At 39.4% G+C, this 24,708-nt stretch overlaps 2 protein-coding genes across 4 annotated transcripts in view; both read left to right on the top strand.

Annotated features, from left to right (window-relative positions):
- LOC123982745 (neoverrucotoxin subunit beta-like) overlaps nucleotides 1-9,497 on the top strand; it is a 9,544-nt gene extending 47 nt beyond the window's left edge. Inside the window, exons 1-4 of one of the 3 annotated variants that reach the window (XM_046068543.1) lie at nucleotides 1,314-1,400; nucleotides 5,564-5,663; nucleotides 6,021-7,469; nucleotides 8,015-9,497. In XM_046068543.1, the coding sequence (XP_045924499.1) occupies nucleotides 5,588-5,663; nucleotides 6,021-7,469; nucleotides 8,015-8,565 (2,076 nt within the window). In that variant the 5' untranslated portion in view covers nucleotides 1,314-1,400; nucleotides 5,564-5,587 and the 3' untranslated portion in view covers nucleotides 8,566-9,497. Of the gene's footprint in view, nucleotides 1-1,313; nucleotides 1,401-5,563; nucleotides 5,664-6,020; nucleotides 7,470-8,014 lie in introns of those variants that run through there. The other 2 variants (XM_046068544.1, XM_046068545.1) reach the window with 2 other exon arrangements.
- The window catches only part of LOC123982746 (stonustoxin subunit beta-like), an 868,592-nt gene that overhangs the window by 9,660 nt on the left and 834,224 nt on the right, over nucleotides 1-24,708 (top strand). The gene's annotated exons all lie outside the window — the stretch shown is intronic.

Here is a 24,708-nt window from a genome sequence, read left to right as displayed (position 1 = left end):
GACACGCTGCTACTCCCAAATGTATTTTAGCTGTGTGAAAAAGTTTGTACTTGTGAAAATGTTTTGTACTTTTACATTCAAATGTGTGAATGTGTAAAAAAGTTTTGTACCTGTGAAAATGGGCCAGCCCTTGATTCTCGGCAACCCTAGACATAATTAATTAATCAAGAGTCATCCATTTTACTCATCCTGTGATGGTGAGAGGCCCATTCAATAAGTGATGAGCACATTTAAGTATAAAAAACAGTTCAAAGTGACTTTTGTATGTTTAAGGAGTCATGATTGTTGAGTCTAAACAATTACAGACAAGTCTGGAAAAAACAATGTGTTAGTGCTTTAGGAAGTCACAATATAAGGCTATACAGTTAGCATGATGTTACCTCTAAACTGCTTGGTGAAATAAGTTTGTTAAAATGGCAGGAAATGGGGTAATTTGAGTCAAAAGTCCTGGGGAAAGTTTAGCCAGTTTTTTTTACTGTAATACTTTCTGTAATACTCATTTATTCCAGCATCCATTGCACTGTGCTTCATCGCACTGTGTGCATGCATGTATGTGTACCTGTATATTACAGTCACTCCTGCATCCTTTGCACTCTGCTCACTGCACTTTCGATTACTAACTTACTGACTTCCCTCTTCTTTCTACTTCTGACGGTTTGCGCAGGTGTTTCCGCCTCCAAATGGTCAAGGCAGTTGCCCACCTCCCCTGAAACAGCCGCAGGTATTGTATGAATGTTTTACATTCATACTATTGTCATTGTGTCTAATTGTGACAAATTTCTGCATCTGAGACCATCTGGGTCTATAAAGGGGAATGTGTGCATGAAGTATGCAGTCAAAGTCCAGTTAAAACATAAACATGTATAATAAAGTCTGACAGGAGTGAGGGACAGAAGCACAATACCAATTGGTGCACAAACTTCTCCAGAATGCAGAAATGAAATGAGATGCAAAAAAGATTCTGGGGGACACATATTTCAGCATTGAATATTTCTTCAAAATAGTGTTAAAATATCCTCTCATCTTGTTATAGTGAACCCAATATTGTGCGTCATCACATCTCGGAGCGTAGATCTCAAGTGTAATTTCACACCCTAATCTGAGACATTGTGTCCCCACCCCTTTTCAACACAAAGTGACGCCCTTGACACTACCTGCTTCCTCTCTCATTATTTCCCTGTTCTTTACAGAGAAAAATATAATCTGACTGCAGGCCTCATCTCATGGCTGTTACAAATGGTAGTTGTCATGTCTGGAGGAGTGTCATGGGAGGAGGCAGCAGAAAAGAGAATCTGACAGGATATAAATTTTGCAGCATCACAGACCATCAGAGTTCCAGTTCCAGCTGGAAGTCAGGAAGACTCACGCACAACTTGTCTGTTCAGGTGCTGACGGGTACGGTAAGCTTGTAAGATTGTCTCATTTCCCGTGCTTGTGTTTTACTAGTAGGGCTTTGTTTGCTAAACCCAGTTAAATGTGTTAGATTCTTTATTACAGTGGCTAATTATCTGCCATACCTTTAATCTGACAGTAGTCCAGCTAAAGCACTTATAGTCCTCTCCTTCTCCTGCTCTCTCTTCCTTTGTGTCCCAAATGTTTAGTTGTTCCTCTGCCTCCTTTAGTGATAATGGTATATGTGAATCATGTAGTTTATCAGCTTCTGATTCTGCAGCTAAGGAAAATCTTATTTTACATTGCTGAGCAACCAACACCTCTTGTTTAGGCATTTCAGGTAAAGCCTTGACGCAGTAAACCCACTTTCAGGTTTGCTAAACATATTATTGTACTTTGAAAATGGAGAAAAGCTTCAAAACCAGAGGAGATCTTTTAAGTTTTAATCGATGTAATAATGAACAGGATACTTTAGGCATAGGTAAGACCACAATAAGGACAACTGGTGGGCTTTGATCAGGACCTGGTCCACTGCGGTCTACATGTAAAAAATTAATTTAAATTGTCCTTTTTTGTATTTTCACAAATAGAATAGCAGTTTGACAAATCTGAAACTGGCTAAATTTCCTTTAAAGCTGAATTTAAGATGGTGATTCCATTTATATTTAAATTCCGATCTCAATATAACGGAGGACTCCAATTCTAACTTTTGTCTCTTCCAAAATGATTTTGTTAATAGTGCTGCATGGTCACTGTGAACAGTCGACTAGGGCTACTAATTAATTAAAAATTAATTTATCAAAAATACAAATAAAAAACGTGTTTGATTATGAATTTAATATTTTCTTAAGTCACCTTGAAAAACAGACACAGAGATCACGTTAGAATAATGATAATAGTAGCATATCTTAAAATTTGTCTAATTTCTAATTTTAGACTCTATTTGCCAGATGCCTGAAAAATACTGGCCCTCAAACTCAAAAGGCTTTCTGTGATTGGACTACAGTTGAAAATTAGCCTGCTGGCTAACACTGGCACATTTACAGAAATGTTTATTAATGTGCACTGTCCTTAAATAAATAAATGAAATGAAATTAATTTAAAATCTGTATGTCAGCTCTTTAAACAAACTGGAGAATCAGTATTTTACTGAAGTACTTGACTTAAAACTCAAAATGGTTCTGACGTGGATTTATTGGTTCTGACAGAGAGGATGAGCTTCCCCTGTGCTGGACCCTGCTTGTGTTATTTAGAAGAACATCAGTAATAAAAATGACTACCAATAATCCATTTTCTATTTCTATCAATGCATAATATGATTACGTATGCAGTCCTGCACAGGCCCCTGTACCTGTCACTGTTTTTCTGGTTCCATTGTCCTTCTCCTCCTCCTCCTCCTGCAGCTCCTCCTTTTTCTTCTCATCCTCCTCATCAACATGACTCGTCATCACCCTGTACCTCTGCATCACCTCCACTGACCTTAACAGCTAATATATAAACAGACATAGAGATTCCTCCCTTATAGAACAATGTTGTCTTTGTGTGATAAAACATTGTTGTTTATCATATACATAATAATAGACCTAATAAGGTCTAATAAATGCATTACTTATCACTTATCACGCACCTGTCTCTGTGCTGGGTCTTGCCTCACCTGCACCTGCCACATCACCTTTCCACCCAGAAAGAGGCCAGCTAATTAGGCGCATTTAGCTGCCTCATTTTTTTCAACTTAATTCTTAGATTTTCGGCACCACATGTTTCTTTTTCTTCTTTCTTTTTCTGTTGTGATTGTGACTCCACCCTGGGCTGAGTTCAGCCCCGACTAAACGTTTTGAGATTTGTAGGTATAGGTGCGAGCAAAAGAAGGTTACGAAGGAAATGTTTTATATTTTACTTTTACGGCCATGTTTAAGTAAGAAAATGGCTTAAACTAACTGTATGTATGACTATTGTTACAGTCAGTCTGGGAATTCAGGAACATTCATTTCGGTTGATTTCAGGCCGAACCGGCCAGTGGTGAAGAGTTTTTATTTTTCAGTTACTAATGTGTCACTTTATGATCCACCGCTGCGCTGGCCGGCTGCAGTGAATGCTTTCAATATTGAGGGGAGATTTGAGTGGCCCCTCACTACTTGGACTGATCCTTGTTTTTGCTGAAATCTGATTGGCTCAACGGCACAGATCAAAGGAGTCTACTTTCCATCTTGGGCGAGTTCAATCCTACACCATATGCCACACATTCATGCACTGCTTACGTTGTTATTTCCACACCTCGTTAATTTTGTGTACTTTAGTTTAATAAATTATTCTTGTTTTAAGTTAGTATCTTGCGCAGAGGTGGAGTCACAAATTTGAAGACTTGCTTGACTAAAACAGACAAAAGACTTGACTTGACTTTGATTCGGTGTTCATGACTTGAGACAGATGACTTGAAAATTATTTTTTATGAAATACTTGCATTCGCTCATTCCAACATGTGCAGTATAATCCTGTAACCATGTGTGCTTTCTCATAGCAGCCCCGATCTCCATAACTAGCAGTGTAGAAAAAGACCGTTAATGTTACGTGTACAACACAGACATTCAAGGATTATGTTTTGATGACAGTAGAAAGGAAAGAACAGCGGTGTGCAAGGTCTGCAGCTCAAAAACACGACCACCACAATATTTAACTTCATCCATCAATATAGAACCTATAAATAAAGGTATGTTACGTGACTATAGGCACGTAACATACCTAGGCAAAATTGACACGACACACCTATGAAGCCTCATTTAACTTAACTTAACTCACGTAACTTAATACGCTGATCAATTGTATGTAGTTGTCTGCATGCATTTGTAAGTAAACTTTTTCAAGAGGAGACAAAAAATATATTACTTTTAGTGTGTTTAAACTTATATTAATCAATTCCCGTAGCACTTTTAGTGATTCTGACATTTGGGTTGGACACTTCAGAGTGTTATCTCTCATAGAAGCCCAAAAAATGCAAAACTGCATTCAATTTACTTTGGATATAGGTGTGATTAGGTGTTTTGAGCGAATTTTACAGGAATGATAAGAGGTTACCGTTGGGCACGTTTCTATTACTTTACTTTTTTGCAACCACATTTCAATTATCAGTGAAGCCAATAGTAGACTAAATAATAGAAACATTTTGTGTATAGTTGCTTAAGATTTGGACATGTGTTACTTACTTCCACCTCTGATCTTGTGTAAACTCTCTTTGGCTATGTTCAGACTGCAGGCCTTAATGCTCAATTCTCAATTTTTTCCCAGATCTGATTTTTTTTCCTGTGTCCAGACTCAGGTCACATTTAAATAGATCCAATCTGAATCGGATTTGGACCACATATGGAAGTGGCCCAATTCCGAACTAGAAAAGATCAGATTCCATGTGACTTGGCCTGTTCACACTGTCATAAAAAGATCAGGTCTGAGTCACATATAGGCAAAAAAATTGGATTTGGGTCACATTGGCCTGCAGTCTGAACGTAGCCTTTGTCACATTCCCTTAGCCAGTTTGTGATAATAACTTGAAGCTGTAGTATTTTGCAACAGATAACGATAGCAACTGGTCGGCATTAGCCAGCAAGCTAACATTATCTAACTTGAGCCAACTAAAGCACAAATTAACAATATAATTTGCATGCTTCGCAGTCATGTTAGTTTACTAGTCCAACAAGATGAAAGCCAACTTTGGGTCCTTTTTTTCAGTTCCAGATGATGACCCATGGTTTTACCCGACCTAACAATCTAATTCTCGTTTGGTCTGACGGGTTTCAGCACGTAAAACTTCTGTTGTTTTTATATCCTAACATGGAGTTTGCGTTGTAGTCTGTGTTGTGCAGGGACCTTGATGTTTTTTGGTGTTAGTGGACTCCATATCATTTGCTACGGTATTGTCGCTGAATGTACGGTTCAGAATCAGTAGGTGAGAGTAGAGAGAGGTGAGATAGCATGCATGCCAAAAATCCGACACGATTCTTTCACATAAGTAGTAGAATAGTGGCTGTTCCCAGAACCGGCAGGTCGTTGGTTTTTGATGTAAGGTTGCAACCCATTCACAAATAGGCAATAGAAAAGTAATTATTTCATGAGTGATTACATGGAAGTTTAAATGAAGTACTAACGGCCGTGTTGTAACTTACTTGATGTTTCTCAACAGGTTGGAGAAATATCTTCAGGTACCATGGAGATAGCTGCTCTGGGTCGACCTTTCACCCTAGGAATGCTCTACGATGCTCGGAAAGATCAACTGATCCCAGGTGAGACTTGACATTAACAGTCTTGACATTAAACAAATATTATCTCTGATTACATGAACTTTGAAATAATTTCATGAAGCAGTAACACTATTTTAAAATACTCACTGATTTTAGTGATGCTGATAGAGGAAGTTTTATTGTTGCATTGTTACACAGTCCTATAATTCCTTTATTAATTAGGTCAATTGAGACAATGAATCATGCAATAGTTAAATTAGCTGTTTAGAGAACTGCTGGCTGGATAAGAAGCTGCAACATGCAGAAATCAAAATGTTTATGATTAGCTTAGTGTGACTTTATATTAACAAAAGGATGTTCCTGCTTTATCAGATGACTGATGTTTTACATTTTTTATAGGTTTGACTTTGGATGATAAAACTCTAAAAGACAATACAGTTGTAAGCTATCAGCACGGCAGTGCATTTGAAATTTCTACATCAGACTCCATTGAATCCAAGTCCTTTCTGCTGGATGTTGATGCTTCTCTGAAGGTCAGTTTCATGAGTGGACTGATTGAAGTTGGAGGATCTGCCAAGTATCTGAATGATAAGAAGAAATCCAAGAATCAGAGGAGAGTTACGTTTCAGTACAAAGCCACCACCAACTTCAAGCAGTTGTCAATGATCGACCATTTAACCATGAGTACCAAACAGACAGATGTTATTCAGAAGGGCTCTGCAACTCATGTAGTCACAGGCATCCTTTATGGGGCAAACGCTTTCTTTGTGTTTGACAGTGAGAAGTTAGACGCCAGCAGTGTTCAGAACATCAAGGGCAAAATGGAAGCTGTGATAAAGAAGATTCCCTCATTCAATGTTGAGGGGAAAGTTGACATCAAACTGAATGAAGAAGAAAAAGCTTTGGCTGATAAATTCTCCTGCAAATTCTACGGAGACTTCATTCTTGAAAGCAACCCTACAACATTTGTAGATGCAGTGAAGACCTACGTACAACTTCCAAAGCTGCTGGGAGAAAGTGGAGAGAACAGTGTTCCACTGAAGGTCTGGCTGATGCCACTGAAGAATTTAGTTCGCAAAGCTGCTGAGCTGGTGAGTGGGATCAGTGTTGGACTAGTGAGAAAGGCTCAAAATGCTCTGGAGGACCTACATCATCTGGAAAAATTATGCAACGATTTGCTGGAAGACAAAGTGGTTCAAGATTTTCCACCAATCAAAGAAAAGTTGAGAAGTTTCCAGAAACTGTGTCATTACTATGCAGCTAACCTCAGACAGACAATGGAGAAAAAAGTTCCTTCCATCCGCGATGGTAAAGAAGGCGAGAGCGAATTAGAAAAAGTCTTTGAAGACAGAAACAAGTCACCGTTCAGCCATGAGAAACTAAGCAAGTGGATGGAAGATAAAAAGAGAGAAATCAACATCATCAGGTCCTGTGTAGAGATGATGGAGGGAACAAAGATCGTCCACAGTCAGTCAGAGTTGGACAGAGAGGTTCTTGGTGTAGAGGAGGCTCTGTGCTTTGTTTTCACTTCCCTGGAAAGTGCTGACCCCTGCCTTGATGAAATGGCCAAATACTTTGAGTCAGTTAAGTTAGAATCTTCCAATGAAGAGCCGTGGTACTACTCAGATGAAGTTTTAATCAAAATGAGAGAAAAGGCCAAAGCTTTCCAGGATCTTACCAAAACACTGAAGAACAACAGCCAATTCTGTTTCCTCATAGCAGCCACTGACAATAAGAAAAACACAGGAGCAACCATCTACCATTACAGGAAGGGCATTCTGGTGACTAATGCATTTTTCACCCTCCCTCCTGTGGAGACAATTGCCAACAAAAGAGATTTGATCTGGTGTAAGTATTTTATTTTCACTGTTAGACTAAAACATGTGACTCTCCAGAAACCTGATTGGCCGTAACTTTTATTACTCACAGAGTCCGTTTTGAGCTTTTCTTAGGAAAATACTGTGGATTTTGTTATCGCTTACACTGAAATTGCTTTAAAAAGAAATCTCAAGTACAAAGTCCTAAGTTAACAGTTATCTGAAACGTGACAAAGAGACACAGCTACACACTGATTATGTTTGTCTGCTGGTTTAATATTTAACAATGTGTTGTTCAACAAGCTTATCTGATGTGTTTATGTGGAATCTAAATCTGTCAAATAATGTAGTAAAAAGTATATTTAATATTCCCATCTGAACATTGTACTGAAGTACAGTTACTGAGTAAATATTTACTTTCCTCCACTGTTGATATTAAGAAAATATGAGCATGTGAGTGAATGTTACAAAATATGAGCGTATCCTTTAAAATATGTTCATAATAATCCACAAATGTAGCTTGTGAACTAGGGAGGGATGCTTGTAACGATGATGACGTCTCGTTCTCTCCATCAGATTCCTGTGATCTCACTCTGGACCCAGACACTGCGCACAACCACCTCACTCTGTCTAAGGGGAACAAGAAGGCAACATGTGGAGCAAGGCAGTCGTATCCTGACCTCCCGCAGAGATTTGATTATTACGCTCAGGTTTTGTGCAGAGAGGGGCTGACTGGGCGCTCCTACTGGGAGGTGGAGTGGAGTACTGGCTCAGTTGAAGGGGTTGCTGTTGGTGTTACCTACAAAGGCCTGTTTAGGAAAGGAAACTTTAGCCAGTGTGGACTTGGACGCAATATTATGTCCTGGAGTTTAGACCACACAGGGTCCCCACCAGGTGATACTCTCTGTGCATGGCATAATAGTCAGTCCCAAAATATTTCTGTTCCTGCTACTGGCAGCACTCGACTGGGAGTGTATCTGGACTGGCCTGCTGGCAGTCTGTCCTTCTATAATGTCTCAGGTGACACACTGAGTCACCTCCACACCTTCCGCAACAAATTCTCTGAGCCAGTTTATCCAGGCTTTGGGACTTTCTATGAACACAACTACGTACTCCTGTGTCTGTAATCTGCACCACATGATTCACTTCAAGTTCAGTTCAGTTTGATCACAAAATGATTGTTTCATACGTTGTTATTGTGAAGCACCATTATGATAGTCACATAACAATTTAATATAAAGCTTCCTACTAAATATAGCCCTCCCACTCATCCATATTATAATTATTGTCATTTTTATTTATTGTTCAATCACAAATCATTTTGTGGATTCGTAGTCAGACTGTGTACTTTGTTCTCACCTTTTTTCCCTCACCAGTTCTGTCTTCAGTGTAGCAGTACCATCAGTGGACATAAATACCTGTGTTGAACAGTTTAATTGTTTTTCTGTTCATTTTAAGCTACTTTTATATTATTAGTGCATTTCAGCTCTCATTGTGCTGCACATAGATTTATTTTAAATAGCTTGTTCTAAAGGTAAGTAAGTAAGTGGTTCAAGACAGCTCATTAATGTTGAAGGATGCTTGATCTTTCTTTCAAAAGTTAATATGCAACAGAAACACAAAGAAGCACAAAGCCACATTTCTTCCAAGCATTTTTATGTGAATTATATAATTAGAAAAGCTGCATGGAAGCTACAGAATTCAACAAAACTATTACAATGTCCCTAAAAAGATTTTACACTTTGTTAATAAAGGATGCTGATGTGTGGGCTCTACTTCTTTTTCTCTGCTGCTACTTCTTGTAGTTTGAGTAAGCAGGAAGAGGCGGAGTTCTGCGACCTTTTTACCGTCCTGGAAAGATTTTTTTCATGCAGTACTTCAGGACACACCTCTGTTTTCCTTAATATTTTATTTTTAAGTGCATTTTCTCTTCTCTCCAGCAGTGTGTACTTTCCTGTATATTAACATAAAATATGATATACCACTGCAATTATGTCTGCAGACAGTTATATACAGTATTTACTCAACTTATTATTAAAAATAAATTGACAGATCATTACTGGTGTGGAACTGTGATTCATTGACTCGTTGCTATGATTGTTTTTTATAATCCTAAAGTCTCCTGTCTCACTTCATCCATCAGGCTCACGTGCTGGAAATCTGAATTCTTAAAAACTTTGTTGAGATTATATACAGTTGTTTTTAAGTAGAATTTAGAAGTTAAATGTTTGTTTTAATTCCAGTCTTGTGATTCCAAAAGAGCTTTTCATTTGCCAGCATGAGGTTTTAAAAGTAACACCATGAACAGTTGGTCTACTCTACTTCCACTCCGCCACATCTCAGAGGACAGGATTAGTTACTTTACAAAGTGATATTTTTACACACAGAACACATGGCAATATGGTATAATGTAAAGTACAGCTGAAATGATTAATAAGTCGGTTGGCAGATAATTAACTATTTTGACCATTTTTCCTGTGAAACATCTGTAAGGTTGAGCTTTGGATTGCTGGTTAGACACAACAGCGCTGTGAAGGCATCACTTTGGGCTATAAGTAACTGTGAGGACAGAATCAAACCAAACAATCAATCGATTCATGGAGGAAATAATCAGCAGATTGATCCAGAATGAAAAGAATCATCAGCTGCAGTCTGAAACTGAACAGTTCAGAATGAGCTGCAGCTCAACAACTACAGCAGCAACATCCTGCTTTACAGGGACATTTTACTGAGTATTTTTTCAGTGTCGAATTATTACTTTTACTTAAGTAAAGCATCAACACACACAGTAAACGTTTCACAATATTAAAACGATTGTGGAGCAAAAGCATCAGACGGTCTGTGGTGCATTCGTGTCCAGTGCAGGTTGCTGTTGCTCATCCCTGTTTGAGCAGATCTGGGCCGAGTTTAATGTCTACCAAAGCAGTACTGGGAGGTAAGGAAACACAAAATATCCTGAAGTAGAGTTTTCCAAGACTGGTCCTGTAGTGTACACAGCATTCTTAATGTTTGAACTATATTATTACTATACTATTATTATTATTATTACTATTACTTAAAATTGGCCTGTTGAAAATCCTTAAACGTCATTGGCTCAACAACAACACCAGCAGCAGCAACATCCCCAGCAACCCTTCACCAGCAACTGTTCCCTGTCAGCCCACAGAGTTGGGTGTTCCCTGTTTCTTTTTCAAAAGTGCGTCACAGCATTTGCTGATGTGTCGATACAGAAGCATGTGTATATGCATATCAGCAAGGAATACATCACAATATTTTCTGCATCAATATTTTGAGAACAGCCCTATTTAAATTCATGTTCCATGTGCCCTTTTTATACTTTGGGCACCTGCCCTTTCAAAGGTCTCTGCACGGCCCTGAATTTCAGTTTCATACCACACCAGCTCAGTGTGTGCTAGTCTGAGTGATTTTTTTCAAGCCTATGAAAGCTGTAAATTCGGCTGTGGGTTAGGTTTAGCTTTGATTTGTTGTTAATAATTATAATAATGATGGTATTGTTACAAAACAAAAATAGAAATGTAATGTAAACCTAAACGATACTTAAAATAGAAAATGTAGTATTTTCACCTTTTCTACAAACCTTTACTATTATATATTTGACCAGTGTTCAATTCTAGCGTCTTATTAGGGGAATATTAACTATTAAATAAACACATTACCCCAAAAGGCAGCACCTTATTCAGCAAGGAGTAGTGTCTGCAGGTATTCCTTTCATAGCCATAAAAAAGGGTAGGGTACCCTGACAGGTGAAACCCAGGGCAAAAAGGTTACCACAGCACTGGTAATAAGAAAATCAGGATATATTAGCAGCAGCAGTATTACTCGAGTAGTACTGGTACTAGAGTAATATGTGATGTACTCTGTGTTTCAGGGATCCGGTTCCTCTTCATAACGCCATCACTGAGCTGCTGGTGAAGGTAAGTTTTCTTTGTTTATATTCTTTATATATATTTGTACTTTATTTACTCAATATTCTATTTCTTTATGGTGTAATTTTACTGTTATGTGTTGTTCGCTCTGTATATATAAGGGGGCACGTCTGCTAATCCACACTGTGGGTCCAAGGATTGAGTCAAATGTTGTACAGATTGTAAAGATTTTTATACAGATTTTAAACTGTATAAAAAAAATTAATTAAATACTCTTTTTATACAGAACCAAAATTGGCTGTGTGTGGGGTGAAGTTATGTTTCAGTTTCTTTTCCTTTGTTTCTTTATTTGTCCATCTGTTGCAAATAGTACAATCAGCCCACTGCTTGACAAATGCATTGTGTTTCCTGTGGCTTCTTCACAATAAAAGCCGCCCTCTGTTTGTGCAGTTTAAGTGTTTTTCAATGTAAAACAGCAGGAGTAAGAAATGGTCTGTTAGCATTAGCAGTAACTTAATCCAGGTTAGACACAGCTGGAGGAGAGTGAGCAGAATATACATTAACAACAACAACAACACAGGGTTACATGGTGCACCGTTTCCATGATGCTGCTGTTTTTTAGATGAATTGCTGTGGATGAAAAAATTACAATAAATAGTATAAAAACTGGGTTTAATTTCATTCAGGACGTGCACAAGCAGCAAGCAGCAGAGTATATGTGTTGTGTAATCCTAGTTTTCCTGCATCCCAGCAGCTCACAGTAGAACGGTTTAATGTTTCCTGGCTTTAAACTAATAAAGTTTGTCTCTGTGTTCAGCATGGAGCCTGTGTTAATGCCTTGGACTTGTGGCAGTTCACTCCTCTTCACAAAGCTGCTTCCAAGAACAGCACTGAGGTGCATACAACGCTTTTGATGAAGTCCAGTCCACACAGGAGTCGGTGTGAGCAGCAGGTGAGCTTGAGCTGTGGTCAGTCTCATTTTAAAAACAGCAGGAGTCTGACCTCTAAATGGTGATCAGTGAATCCCTGCAGTAGGTTTAATTCATGTGAGTGTGTAAAGTGAGAACTTATCAGGGACTTAATTATTTTGTTGCTTCACTGCAGCTTGATTGTTTTGGGAAAACAAAATGTTAATTAAAAGTTTTGCCCATGAAGCCTCTCAGAGCTGCAGTACATTTTAATTAAACCATATCTCATTTTAGATGTTATACTTTGTAAGTAAGTTATCACTCAGCTTGATGACCCCTCTCCACCTGGCATCAGAAAAAGCACACAACAGCGTCATTGAGGTGTTGGTCAAACATGAAACCCAGGTCAGCAACCAGAGCCTGTTGAGAACAAACCTTTAACCTTTAGCACCTGTCAGCAAAAAACCTGAATGTGCCTGCCATAGATTATACATGAAATTATAAAGGCAACACTTTTGTTTTTGCCCCTGTTCATCATGAGCTGAACTCAATCTAAGACTTTCTCTATGTACACAAAAGGCCTGTTTCTCTCAAATATTGTTCACAAATCTTTTAGTGAGCACTCACATTTGTTACGGAGCTTGTGCCCCTTCACAACAATATTAACTGCATTACTCCTGAGGCCTTTATTGTAGAGTTTTAAGACCTTTTTATGGCAAAGATTTTGGCTTGTCTGAGTAGGAAAGTTATAACGTTAAGGAGTGAATAATACAAACTGAGAGAGTCTAAAGTTATTTCTACACAGAGAGAGGCCTGTCCGTTCAATGTTACTGCAGCGCCTTAAGAAATGACTTTCATACTCAAAAAGGCAAGCAGAAGAATCCTCCAAAAGAAGCTTCACATTCAGATTTACTGCTGCTGATATTTTCGGATGAAGCTGTTTATAAAGTTTGTTTATTTTATTCTCCTCTTCTTCTCTCTACTGGTTTCTCAGCCTCTTCACTCTCTGTCCACATCGTCCATCTGAGCAGAAGCTCTGGACGACGCAGAACGTGAACTGCAGGGACGTGGACAGCTGACAGTTGACGCCGCTTCACTTCGCCGACGTACCCGCCAAGGATAAAGGGTGAATTAGGCCTGAAGACCAAGTTCTGATTGAGAGTGTCCTCGATCGGCAACTGCTGTAAAATATGTCCTTCTTCTTCTCTGTGACCTGTGCTGGATATCAGAAGCAAAACTCCCTCATTACCAACCAAAATCAATCATAGCCCCCCTTATTTCATTTTCTAGAGGCTGTTGAAACACATTGTGAGCAATTAAATTAAAGTCTTGCTGCTGGTCTATAAATCGCTCAATGTCTTCGGACCAAATTCCATCTCCGGTCATCATGTGATCAGGCTGCTAATTGTTCAAACTGAACATGGAGTAGCAGCATGTACTGACTGCAAGCTTCTCCTCCTCCTATCCTGTATTTATGTCTTTGTTCTTCACAGTTTTATTTCCTTCAAAACCGTTCCTTTTATTTTAATGTGCATTTTAATGTTTTTATGCTGTAAAACTCTGTCCAGGTCTAGACCTCAATCTGGCCCACAAAAATATATTTATGTTTGTTTCACACATATAAATACAAAACACATTAAAGATATAAAACAGTGTGTGTGAGGGTGTGGTAGAAACCTATAATGGCTTTTATGAGAAACCACACCTGGAAGATATAAAATAAACAAACACAATCATCATTTTAAATATTAGTGTTCCAAAACTGCATATATAAAATAAATGTAGAATTAAATTAAACAGAATGAAGTAGGAGTAAGTGCTGTATTGTGAAGCAGTCCAGACAGAAATGAAAATATTAACTTTCGGTAATGTCTCTCTGTCTGTGTGTGTCACAGCAGGCCATATTAACCTGGAGGTGGAGGAGTACCTACTACAGCACAGAGCTGAAGTCAACGCTCAAGATTTGGGAGGACAGATTTCTCTGTACAATGCTGCCTCCTACAGGGTGAGGAAGGGAAGAAAAGCTAGTAAGTAGACCTTGAGTTCAGACTGTTTTGTTAAACCTAAGCAGATGCAATGAGATTTGGAAGCATTTAGATTCAACACTGGCTTCAAATCAAACACTCACCTGAGTGTCTGCTGAGCCAGATTCACAGAATTTGGAGTAATTTTGTCTGGAGGACTGCGTGCGCTGAAGCGATTGAATGTGGGTTTTATTTGATCGCCTTATTGCCTGGAAGAACACTCCTACAATCCCTGAAGTGACCCAAATGCTTTAAATTGAGGAGATTGACTCTGACTTGATAGAAGCGTTTACACACCTCTGAGGAGCTGCTGATTGAAGAGACAGAAAGTGGACTCAAACACACACCAGTGATGAAGAGTGAAGTGTGTGTGTTTAGCTCTCTGTGATTAAAACAGAGACTCAGAAATTATTTTCTATCCGTCCTTCGCTCTCCCCTTCACCTCTACACCTCTTCTCACACACACCGCCCACTGTGTTGTCCACCTTTTAAACACATCACACATGTGGCGACTACAGGTTACCAAGCCTCAACGATTCCCGTCTTCATTTTTTGCTTGGTGTTTCGTGTTTTATTCTTAAGAAAGAATTTATGGTACCGAAGTTAAGCCTCGCATGGCATGGCTGTGGTTTCCACAGTTTGAAGGTCAGACATTAAAAAAATAATTGAAAAGAGTCAAATTGATCTGATGAACAAAAACTGTGAAGAAAGAAGAAGGTTGAAGTTATAAACAAGTCCTCAAATCTAAACAACTTAATAGTTTGTTCTTTCAAAAAAGGCCATCTGAGATTTCTGATCTGCCTCCTCTCTTCTGGACCTAAGCTTAGGCAAATAAAACTTTTGTTTAAAAGCGTACTTCACAGAATCATTTCACAGCATCTCACTCAAACCAGATTCAGAGGCAAATCACAAAGAATGGATCGCTGCCGCTGATCTGCCCATCTGAAGGTCCGATTCACAAAAGATACAAGATTACAGCACAAATACAGCCATGAAGATTAGTAGCTGAGTGTTTTGCGTTAAATGTTCATCTGCAGGTTTCTGTAGTGTTCCCAGTAAAATAAATGGAGCTGCAATGGATGCTGCCTTCCCCTCATGCATCTGGGCGCATGGATAGCTGTTTTCTCTATGCTGCTCTCTGCTGGACTGGTACAGTGCATAACCATTGTCTGTGCTTCTCAGCAGCAGGTTTTATGTTTCCAGTTTCATCTGTCAGATCTGTGAATATAGTGTATGATGTGCTGTGATAAGCTGATGCTGCGCTTGGCTACAATCACTGCTGCCAAGATCACTGGAAAGTCTGGGTGTAACACTCTATATAAATTCAGATACCACAAACCTTTTGAAGATGGTAAGAATTTCACTATAACTGCATCTGTTAGTGCTGGTGTTTTGAACTGGACTTTTAATGAGGTTCTGTGGCAATTTTGTGCCAAATGCATGCATATTATCTCATTTAAATATGAGAAAAAGCCTGAGCTACAGATAGTTTGGTCAGAGATTCGGGTGTGTTATGCTATCAGCAGTAGCCACATTTGTTCCAGACAACAGGTTGAAACTCAGGGTTTTAAATTCAAGGTCAAGAAGGAATTCTGTTCAAAGCTCAACCTTTAAACTAGTCTCAAAGTGCCCTGTGGAGTTTTTGACCTTTAGTAGAACTATGGAACAATGTTTTGATGAGTGGGTCCCTGTTTTGTTTGTATCACCAACAAAGTGAAGAACAAGACTGTTTCTTCTCATTTTTTTAATTGGCTTTGCAAACGTTGGAGGAAGGAAATACATTTGTTAAACCTCAAAGATTCACACAATAAGCTTTAGCTTTGTTTGATGACATGAAAACTCCAGAGCACCTTTAACCCTTTCTCACATCAGGTCTCTGGTTCGCTGATGTGAGAGTAGCCAGTGAGTGAAACGTGGCTGTAATAGCTGCCAGTAAAATATATATCTATAGAGAACATACCACATGTGTCAAAAAGAAATGGAACACGGTTTGTTGTTAACTCAGCTCCAGACGTTAAACTGCATTTATTTATTTTTTTTCGGCCACTTGGGGGAAGCAGGACAAGCTGTTAACACAACATTAGACAAGTCAATCACTCTGGAAGTGCAGGTGGTGATGGGTCAACGCAAGCTGAAGGAGATTGGCATCAACGCCTAAGGGCACAGACACAAAATCATCAAAGGAATGAAGAGGCTCATCAGCGGGCCACAGAGTGAGGACACAAACACACACTCAAACCAGCTCTTTGCTGAAACACACTAGATATAAATCTTTTTATTTAAGTGCAAGAAACGATTTGTGAAGCAGCAGGTTTTGTAATCTTGATCTCTGTGTGTGTGTGTGCCGACCACAAAGTACAAGCCTATGCTTTTACTATTTTGACTGATAATAATCATCATAACAACAATTCTAATGATTATTGTTATTATGATGATGGCAATAAGAAAAAGAATCAAGACTAGAAAAAGCTAAATTTTATTCTGAACAGTAGGGATTAGGTTTAGTGTTTACTGCAGCTATCCTTTAAATATCTCTTCAGCAGTGCTCTAATAGATTGAAAGTGACTCGCCAGTTTGCCTTGATGTGAGAATACAAGCGGGGCAAATCTCTTACATTTTTCACCAGCTCCGATTTTTTATTTTGAAGTTCAGTCGCAAAAAACCAACAAGGTGTTACCAACAAGCTGGAATATATATTCAAATAAACTTTTAAGATACAGATACAATTACACATTCAGACAATTATATTTATTATTTTATTCAGAGAGGGCGTTTTTATAGACACTGAAGTCCAAAATAAATTTTGACACTTGACACTCTGGTCAAGGTAAAATACGCTGTTATGTATTCCAACTTTACTGACTAGCGTTATACTATACTATACTAATACTGAAAGTATTTCTGATTTTGATACTTCATCAGATTTCATGCCAATCAATCCAACAGTTAGGTTTCATTCTGGATCAAAGTGGTGGACCAACCCAAATCCCTGTTTCAGATCCAGAAGGTCTGCAACAAGAAGCTCAAGAATATTAACAGTATTATTAGAAGTGGCAGTATTAGTGATTTTTGTGATGGTTTTGACTGTAGTGGTAGCAGTAGAAGTACAGGGAGTCTAGCAATAGTAGCAGTGACGGTATAGGTAAAAGAAATAATAGTAGTAGTAGTAATATTATCCCCGGTAGTGTTTGTAACGTGAATGTTCCCTCCCAGGACCCCCGTTTGTCAACATCATCATCCATAAAAGTTTTGACGAGCGTCATGGCTACTTCAGCGGGATGTAACGAGGCTTAGGGACCAAGTCAGGACAGGATTCTGTAAAGAGAGCATACCGTAAAACTTCAATTAATAGCCGAGTCCCAAATAGTCGCCTACCTCCTTTACTGGCCTGCTGTGGGAAAACGCCTGGTCTGTTTTTTATAGAAGTTCTCTGGATGTATTAAACCTCTTGAACCCCGCGGTGTCGCCGCTTTAGCTGCTTCTAAGCTGCTCAGATCGTTAATATTAATGTTTAATCTGTCAGTGTGGACATGCTGCACATCGTTAGATCGGTTAGATTCTCCATAATTCAATAGTTCAGTTCATTTAATGGAAACAACGAGCCCCAAAGTCTGATTCTTCTAGATTTACCGGTGTAACCTGCCTGGCTACAAGAGAGGAAAAGGGGTAAAAAGTGTCGTCTCCCGTTACCTGTGACGCGCTCGTTAAGTCCGAATGTGTCCGTTCCTTGATTATTTAATATATTCCTTTATTCTGGAAGGGTCCACCCATCAAAAGTATCAAAACAAGCTTTTCAGAAAAATTTATCCAAGTTGTGAATCATGTGAAGTCCATCGCTCTCTGTCTGAAAACATCTCTCATCCTGCACCGTCTGTCGGAGCTACATCAAATGAACGACGTGTATTTGATCTTATTTGATAAAGTATTATTCTGTTTGAAATAAATAAACTGTTTCATAGTAGTTTCAGTTTTGTGCAAAAAGAATTAAAGGCCTGTCCCAAATGGACGCCTGTCCCAAATAAAGGCAGGGTCAATTCAGTGATTTTAGCAAATAAAAGCCTGGACTATTATTCAAAGTTTTACGGTACCCTAAAATCTGCCATAAAACAAGTAAAGTTGACTCGTCCTGCCTGAGACGAGTTATTATGCAAAGATGAAATCTCCAGTTAAACCTTCTGGCAATGAATTAATTACCACGTATATTTGTATAATTTAAGTCAACGTCTTTGTGGCTTTCCCTCAGTTCAGTCCAGTGTTCAATGCACGAGACATTGCTTTATAAAGTATACAAAGTAGATACAGGTTTCTAGCTTAATTTGCAACCCCTGTCCCTGCGGTAATAATAATGATGATGAAGATGATGATGATGTCCTCCTCCCTGCAGGCTCAGCAGTGATGAAGTGACCTTTCTGTCGGGTCTCTTCTCTTATATTTACAGTAATTGCTTTGGCGTTTTGGCTGTTGCTTGCTGCTGATGGATCAGTCGATTTGATCTTTTGCTCCCATATAGGCCTTGATATTATTTACCTCAGCATTTCCTCCATGTTTACCTGTGTTGATAAATGCAGACGAAGAGAGCAGGTTTTTGACCGAATGAAATAACTGCATCAGAGTTCTCCTTTGTTTGTGTCGGCCTGCGAGGCAGCATCTCATCACATTTTACATTACATACTTTTTTTTTCCACCGTCAGAGGAACTCAACACTTCCTACACAGATGTTTTATGTGAGAGGTCTTTCAGCAGCTTGAAGGCTAACTTTGTTTCTTTTTCTGTGTATGTGACTAATGTGGAGATTTTTTGAAATTGGTTCAGTATTGAGCGAGTGCAAAGGGCTGGAATGTAATCCTTGCAGGTAATTGCGCCCCGTTAAAGTGCGTCCACTAAAGAGCCTGTTTTTGCTGCTGACAGGCTCAGATTTTTATTACAAGTGTCTGACAACATGACCTTTTATTAAAGAGTAAGATCCTTTTTGTTTAACCAGAAACAGTCACTATAACACTCTCATCAAAGACACCGTACTCCCTTGACAAAAATAGTCATTTTACCTCTCGATCACTTTGTGTTGTTGCGTGACTTTGACTTTTTTAACCCTTTAAAACTGAACTAATTCACTTGACATGTAGGCACAAAAACATGGTAAATTACCGGTTACCCTTTTAACCCTTCCTCACATGGTAGGCTTTTAATGCGAAACATCTGCAGGAAGTGTTATTGATCGAGTGGATGCAATAAGAAATATATGTATTTTAAAGAGCAGCATTTACTTCTCATTGCTGAAAGGAAAGAAATATTTTGTCTTTTAACTTGAACCACCCAAATACCCTAAATGTACGGAAACATTGTGGTGTAATTTATGTTGATAGGCAGGTTCAGACTCGACCTTTGACCTTTGTAGGACTGTCAGTTGTCCTTTGAAGGGCAGATTGGTCTCCTACACAAAAGAGCAGCATGGCAGATAGTCTGTGTGTACGTGCAGAGTGCTTCTTATGCTCAGACGACTGGACATGTGATGTCTTCTGCTGAAACCAATAGCAGTTCATAAGTGGCACTTCACAATCCAGCGTGAATAGATGTCCACTCAAGCAATCAGCGGTGCTATTATTGTGTGAAATTACATGCGGCAGAGTTGATAGCTGGAGAGCAGCAGGACTAGGAGCTGCTGGCTGCTCTTCACCGAACCGTGTCGCATTATCACATTTACTGTCTTTCGGTCTTGTGTCTTTTCCTGCCAGTTCAAAGCCCTGAAAGTGATTCTGCAGGGAGGTCTGGTAGCCCTGGTACAAAACCACATGATATCATTCTCAACGTTTGTTTCCTCTTACCTTAAATTAACTGTTTGGGTTATTTGCTTTCTTGCTGAGAGTTAGGTGAGAAGATCAATAACAAGACTTGTGTTCATGTTTGGAAAGAGAGGAGGAGGAAGCTCAAGTGTTTGCTGTTCACAGTCTGTGCTGATTGGCTCCGTGTGACTGTCTTCTCTTCATATGAACGATTTGATTGGCTGCAGCGAAGCCTTCGCCTTGAGTCTTTTGTTGTTACTGAGTGTCAGTGAACGCGTCTCCGCTGCCCACAGGCCTGCCCAGAGTACCTGATCACTCACCACATCTTGAAGTCTGACGAGTCTGCAGATGGATGAGGAGGAAGAGGACAAAAGTGTAGGAGGCGGAAAATATGAAGCAATGCAGAGGAGGAGCGCTCATCTCATCCCATCAGCTGAGCCTCTGCAAGAAAGACTTGATTATACAGTGTGTAAAACATGTAGGTTTTTATCAGATGCCTGTTTTTTGCTGTTTTTAATTTATATTATGTACTTTATTAACAATGGGTTGGGTCCCGATGTGATGAAACTAAACGAAATATATTCGTCAAAAACCTTTTTTTCCGACTTAAATGAGACAAATACGAAACGGCGACAACGTCCTTAGACGCTGACTGTGACTATCTTAACATGCAATATTGTTGACGAAAAAATGACAAGACTAAAATGTAATTCATAATATAAAAACTTAATAAAATCTTTCAGTTTGTTCATTCAGCGGCATTTTTTTTTTTCGACGCCTGGTGCGCGAAGAAAACGTTGCTGTGAAGGATGCGCACTGTGGTGATGAAAGAGGCGCTGAGATGTTTGGTCCCATTTCAAATACAGTGAGAGGGACAAAAAAAACTAAAATGATTAACAATTAAAACTAGCTAAAATACTAGACTAAAATATGACAAACACTAACAAGGACATTTGACACAGGACTAAGACTAAATTTTTAAAGGCTGACAAACAAAATAGTTTCATCACATCGGTGTCACAGTTGGACACAACACGCCGTCGCTGAAGCTTCAGAAGCTGTCAGCTAGAAATCTGGAAGTTATCTAAACCAGGTAGAAGACATTAACCTGAACTACACCTGTGGACGTGCTGCACTGCCAGTTGGACGCCTCAGTACCTGGAGGCTGTTACGCATCCACCTCCTCCACCACACACATCGGACACACGCTCAATACAATCACTTTATTGTGGTTGTTTTTCTTTCTTTCTTTGCACTCTAAAATAAATTGATGGCTAAATTTCAAACACTAAACAGCTTGTTGTTTTTATTCACCCAGTGAGCTTTGAAAGTCATTTCTAAACTACATGCTGGCAGAATGATCTCGACGCGTACGCGGCAAAGTGAAGTGAAGTGAAGTGAAATGAAAATGATCATCATCATAAAGCGCCTTTTCAAATCCAGAGAGACTGGCTGTCCAGCAGGAGACACGCTGATGCTGAAAATGTCTGGTCCCTTCTGAAGACAAACATTTCCAGAAACATCTCTGTGTTGCCTGGCAACACCCTAATGAGGTAAAGTACCACCTTCATTGTTTCCTTTATTTTTTGTACATGCATGTTTGTTTATTAGCCTTTTTAAACATGAAAACAAATAATGCGCTGGTTTTCTCTCTCAGTTCATGCCACTGATCTGGGTCTTATCGTGGTGATCAGCCAATCACACAAAGCCTGATATTTAGAAATGAAACAAATGAAACTAACAGACGTGCAGAAGGGATGTTGGTTCATAGTAGTATTCTTCCTCTGGGCTTCATGTAATGTAGGCAGGAAGAAGCAAACAGTCGGTTGCTCCAATTATGGAGCTTTGACTCTTCCAACAGGTTTACCCCCATCACATCAAATAAATAGCCTAAATTAGATTCTTGAAACCAGGTACAAACTATAAGCTTCTTTTTAATTATCTGAAATGTATCAAGAGATTTCATTTAGATATGTAGTCAGTGGCAGAGGCTTTGCTAAAGTTTATTTTCAGTCATTAATAAAACAAGATCAGAGTCAGCAAAGACAAAAGGGAAGAGGTGGAGCTTTCAGACAGGTGGGCAGACAAAGCCACTGGAAAGCATGCGCCACATCTTAGTCATTATGTCTACGAGACTGGTAAGATACCAACCAGTCTCATAAAACCAGTTGGTGTTATAATAACAATAACTGCTCAGTCTGTAAGTGATCAAACCCAGCCTGACATTAGCATTCGTCTGAGCTGATAGCTGCAGGTTATTTTACCCTGACATAACGTTACTGACTGAAAATACAGCTCTGGAGAAAATGAAGAGACTCCATATTTGTCTTAAATCAGTATCTCTACATGTGCGGCAGCTATTCCATTCCAGTTGCTGTTAAATTCCAACACAGGCCCACCTCATTCTACTTAATGAGGTGCTGATTGAGTGATCACCTGAGCCAAATCTTATTTAACGAGGAAAAGTATAAAAACCACTGCTGTTGTCATCACTATCCTCTTGCATTAGGACCACCTGGATGGCAGTGCTAGTAATACCTCAAAGGTCATCTGAACAAAAAAAGGAACCACTGACCATGCCAGAAGAGTTAAAAAGAAAAGTTTTGAGTGAGGAAAAGAAGGGTTCAATTCTGGCTTTACTGGCAGAAAGATACAGTGAGCGTCAGGTTGCGTCCATCCTTCAAATTTCAAAGACGGCAGTTCAAAGAACGAGGTCAAGCAACAGACATTGGGGACAACAGTGCTACAGACTGGAAGGGGGCGAAAACGATTGTCCACTGAGCGGGATGACCGCCAACTCACGTCAAGTGATTTACAAAAAGAATGGCAAACAGCAGCTGGGGTGAAGTGCACGCCGAGGACCGTTCGAAACAGGCTCCTAGCGGCGGGCTGAAGTCATGCAAAGCTAGAAAAAAGCCCTTCATCAATGAGAAGCAAAGACAAGCCAGGCTAAAGTTTGCATAAGGATTGGACCGTAGAGGACTCGAGTAAGGTCATCTTCTCTGAGTCCCATTTTCAGCTTTGCCCAACATCTGGTCATCTAATGGTTAGACGGAGACCTGGAGAGGCCTCCAAGGCCACAGTGTCTGGCACCCACTGTTAAATTTGGTGCAGTATTGGTGATGATCTGGGGGTGCTTCAGCAAGGCTGCAATTGGGCAAATTTGTCTTTGTGAAGGACGAATGAATCAAGCATTGAACAAGTTTATCCTGGAAGAAAACCCGATTCGTTCTGCTCTGACAATGTTCCCCAACTCTGAGGACTGTTTGTTTAGCAGTACAACGCTCCATGCCACACAGCCAGGTCAAAGTGTTGATGGAGGACCACCAGATCAAGACCCTGTCTTTGCAGGCCCAATCTTCAGACCTGAACCCCATTGAAAACCTCTGGAATTTGATCAAGAGGAAGATGGATGGTCACAAGCCATCCAACAAAGCTGAGCTGCTTAAACTTTTGCGCCAGGAGTGGCATCACCCAACAGCAATGTTAAAGACTGGAGAGCACGCCAAGACGCATGAAAGCAGGATTATTCCATCAAATATTGATTTCTGAACTCTTCCTAAGTTAGTATTAGTATTGTGCTGTTTAAAAATGAAACTTGTTCTCTTTGAATTTTTTGAGGTCTGAAAACATCGTCAAAGCAATTTTTTTGTTATTTTGACCAGTTGTCATTTTCTTAAAATAAATAATTTAAATGACAACATTTTTATTTGGAATTTAGAAGAAATGTTGTCAAAATGTTTGTAAAACAAAACTGTTTATTGCAATCAAACACATACCTATAAATAGTAAAACCAGAAAAACTGATAACGCGGTGGTCTCTTAATTTTTTCCAGAGCTGTATATTGATTACATACTTGATATTTCTGGAACTACAACCACCCGACAGTTGCATGACCATATTTCTGTTGCATGGACAGCAACTCAGAGGTCTGGAACTCAAACCCGGCTGAAAAGGAGCATTATGTTGCTGCGGTTTTCCTAAAACTGTATTTGCAAAGCAGGTGGCAATTTTAGTGATGTCTGTCTCTCGATATCATTGCATAGTGTGGTTCCCAGTTCTCATGTCTAAATGAACGATAAGTTAACCAAGATCTGTCACAGTCTGAGATCTTTTAACACTAATAAATACTGAGTGTGGGTGCAGCATGGTAACTGTGCAGTATCAGCACAATAAACCTGATTGAAACCCTGGATTTCTTTCTATATTCTTCTCTATTCTCAGAGTCTTAAGTCGGACGGTAAAATACAGAAAATGTTGTGTGTGTGAATTTTCTCTGACTGTTCTGCCATTGTGATATCTTCTCCTGTCGTCTGTATGGTGAAGTTAATGGGCACTAATGGGGACGTTTCGTGCACTGATGCATGTGGTGGTGCAGACTGGGAGGGAACCAGCAGCTGACTGTGAAGGGTTTGAATCCACAGTGTGACAGTAAACATCTCACCGATTCTGCAAACTGATTGATGGAACAAAATGGTGCTTTGGAGAAAGGAGAATAAAACTTGGAAACAAACTCCTTTAAAAGTAAACATTTAACCATGAAGAGCATTAGATCCTCAAAAAATATGGAGGGAATGCAACATTTAGCATCTTGTTAAAAATGTTAAATATTGAATTTTGCTGCGCCTCATGCTGTGAAGTAAAAAATGTGGGATAGTTGAGACTCCAGC

Source organism: Micropterus dolomieu, linkage group LG14 (genome assembly GCF_021292245.1).
Source record: "Micropterus dolomieu isolate WLL.071019.BEF.003 ecotype Adirondacks linkage group LG14, ASM2129224v1, whole genome shotgun sequence".
Classification (NCBI taxonomy): Eukaryota; Metazoa; Chordata; class Actinopteri; order Centrarchiformes; family Centrarchidae; genus Micropterus; species Micropterus dolomieu.
This window is presented reverse-complemented; position numbering and strand designations above follow the sequence as displayed.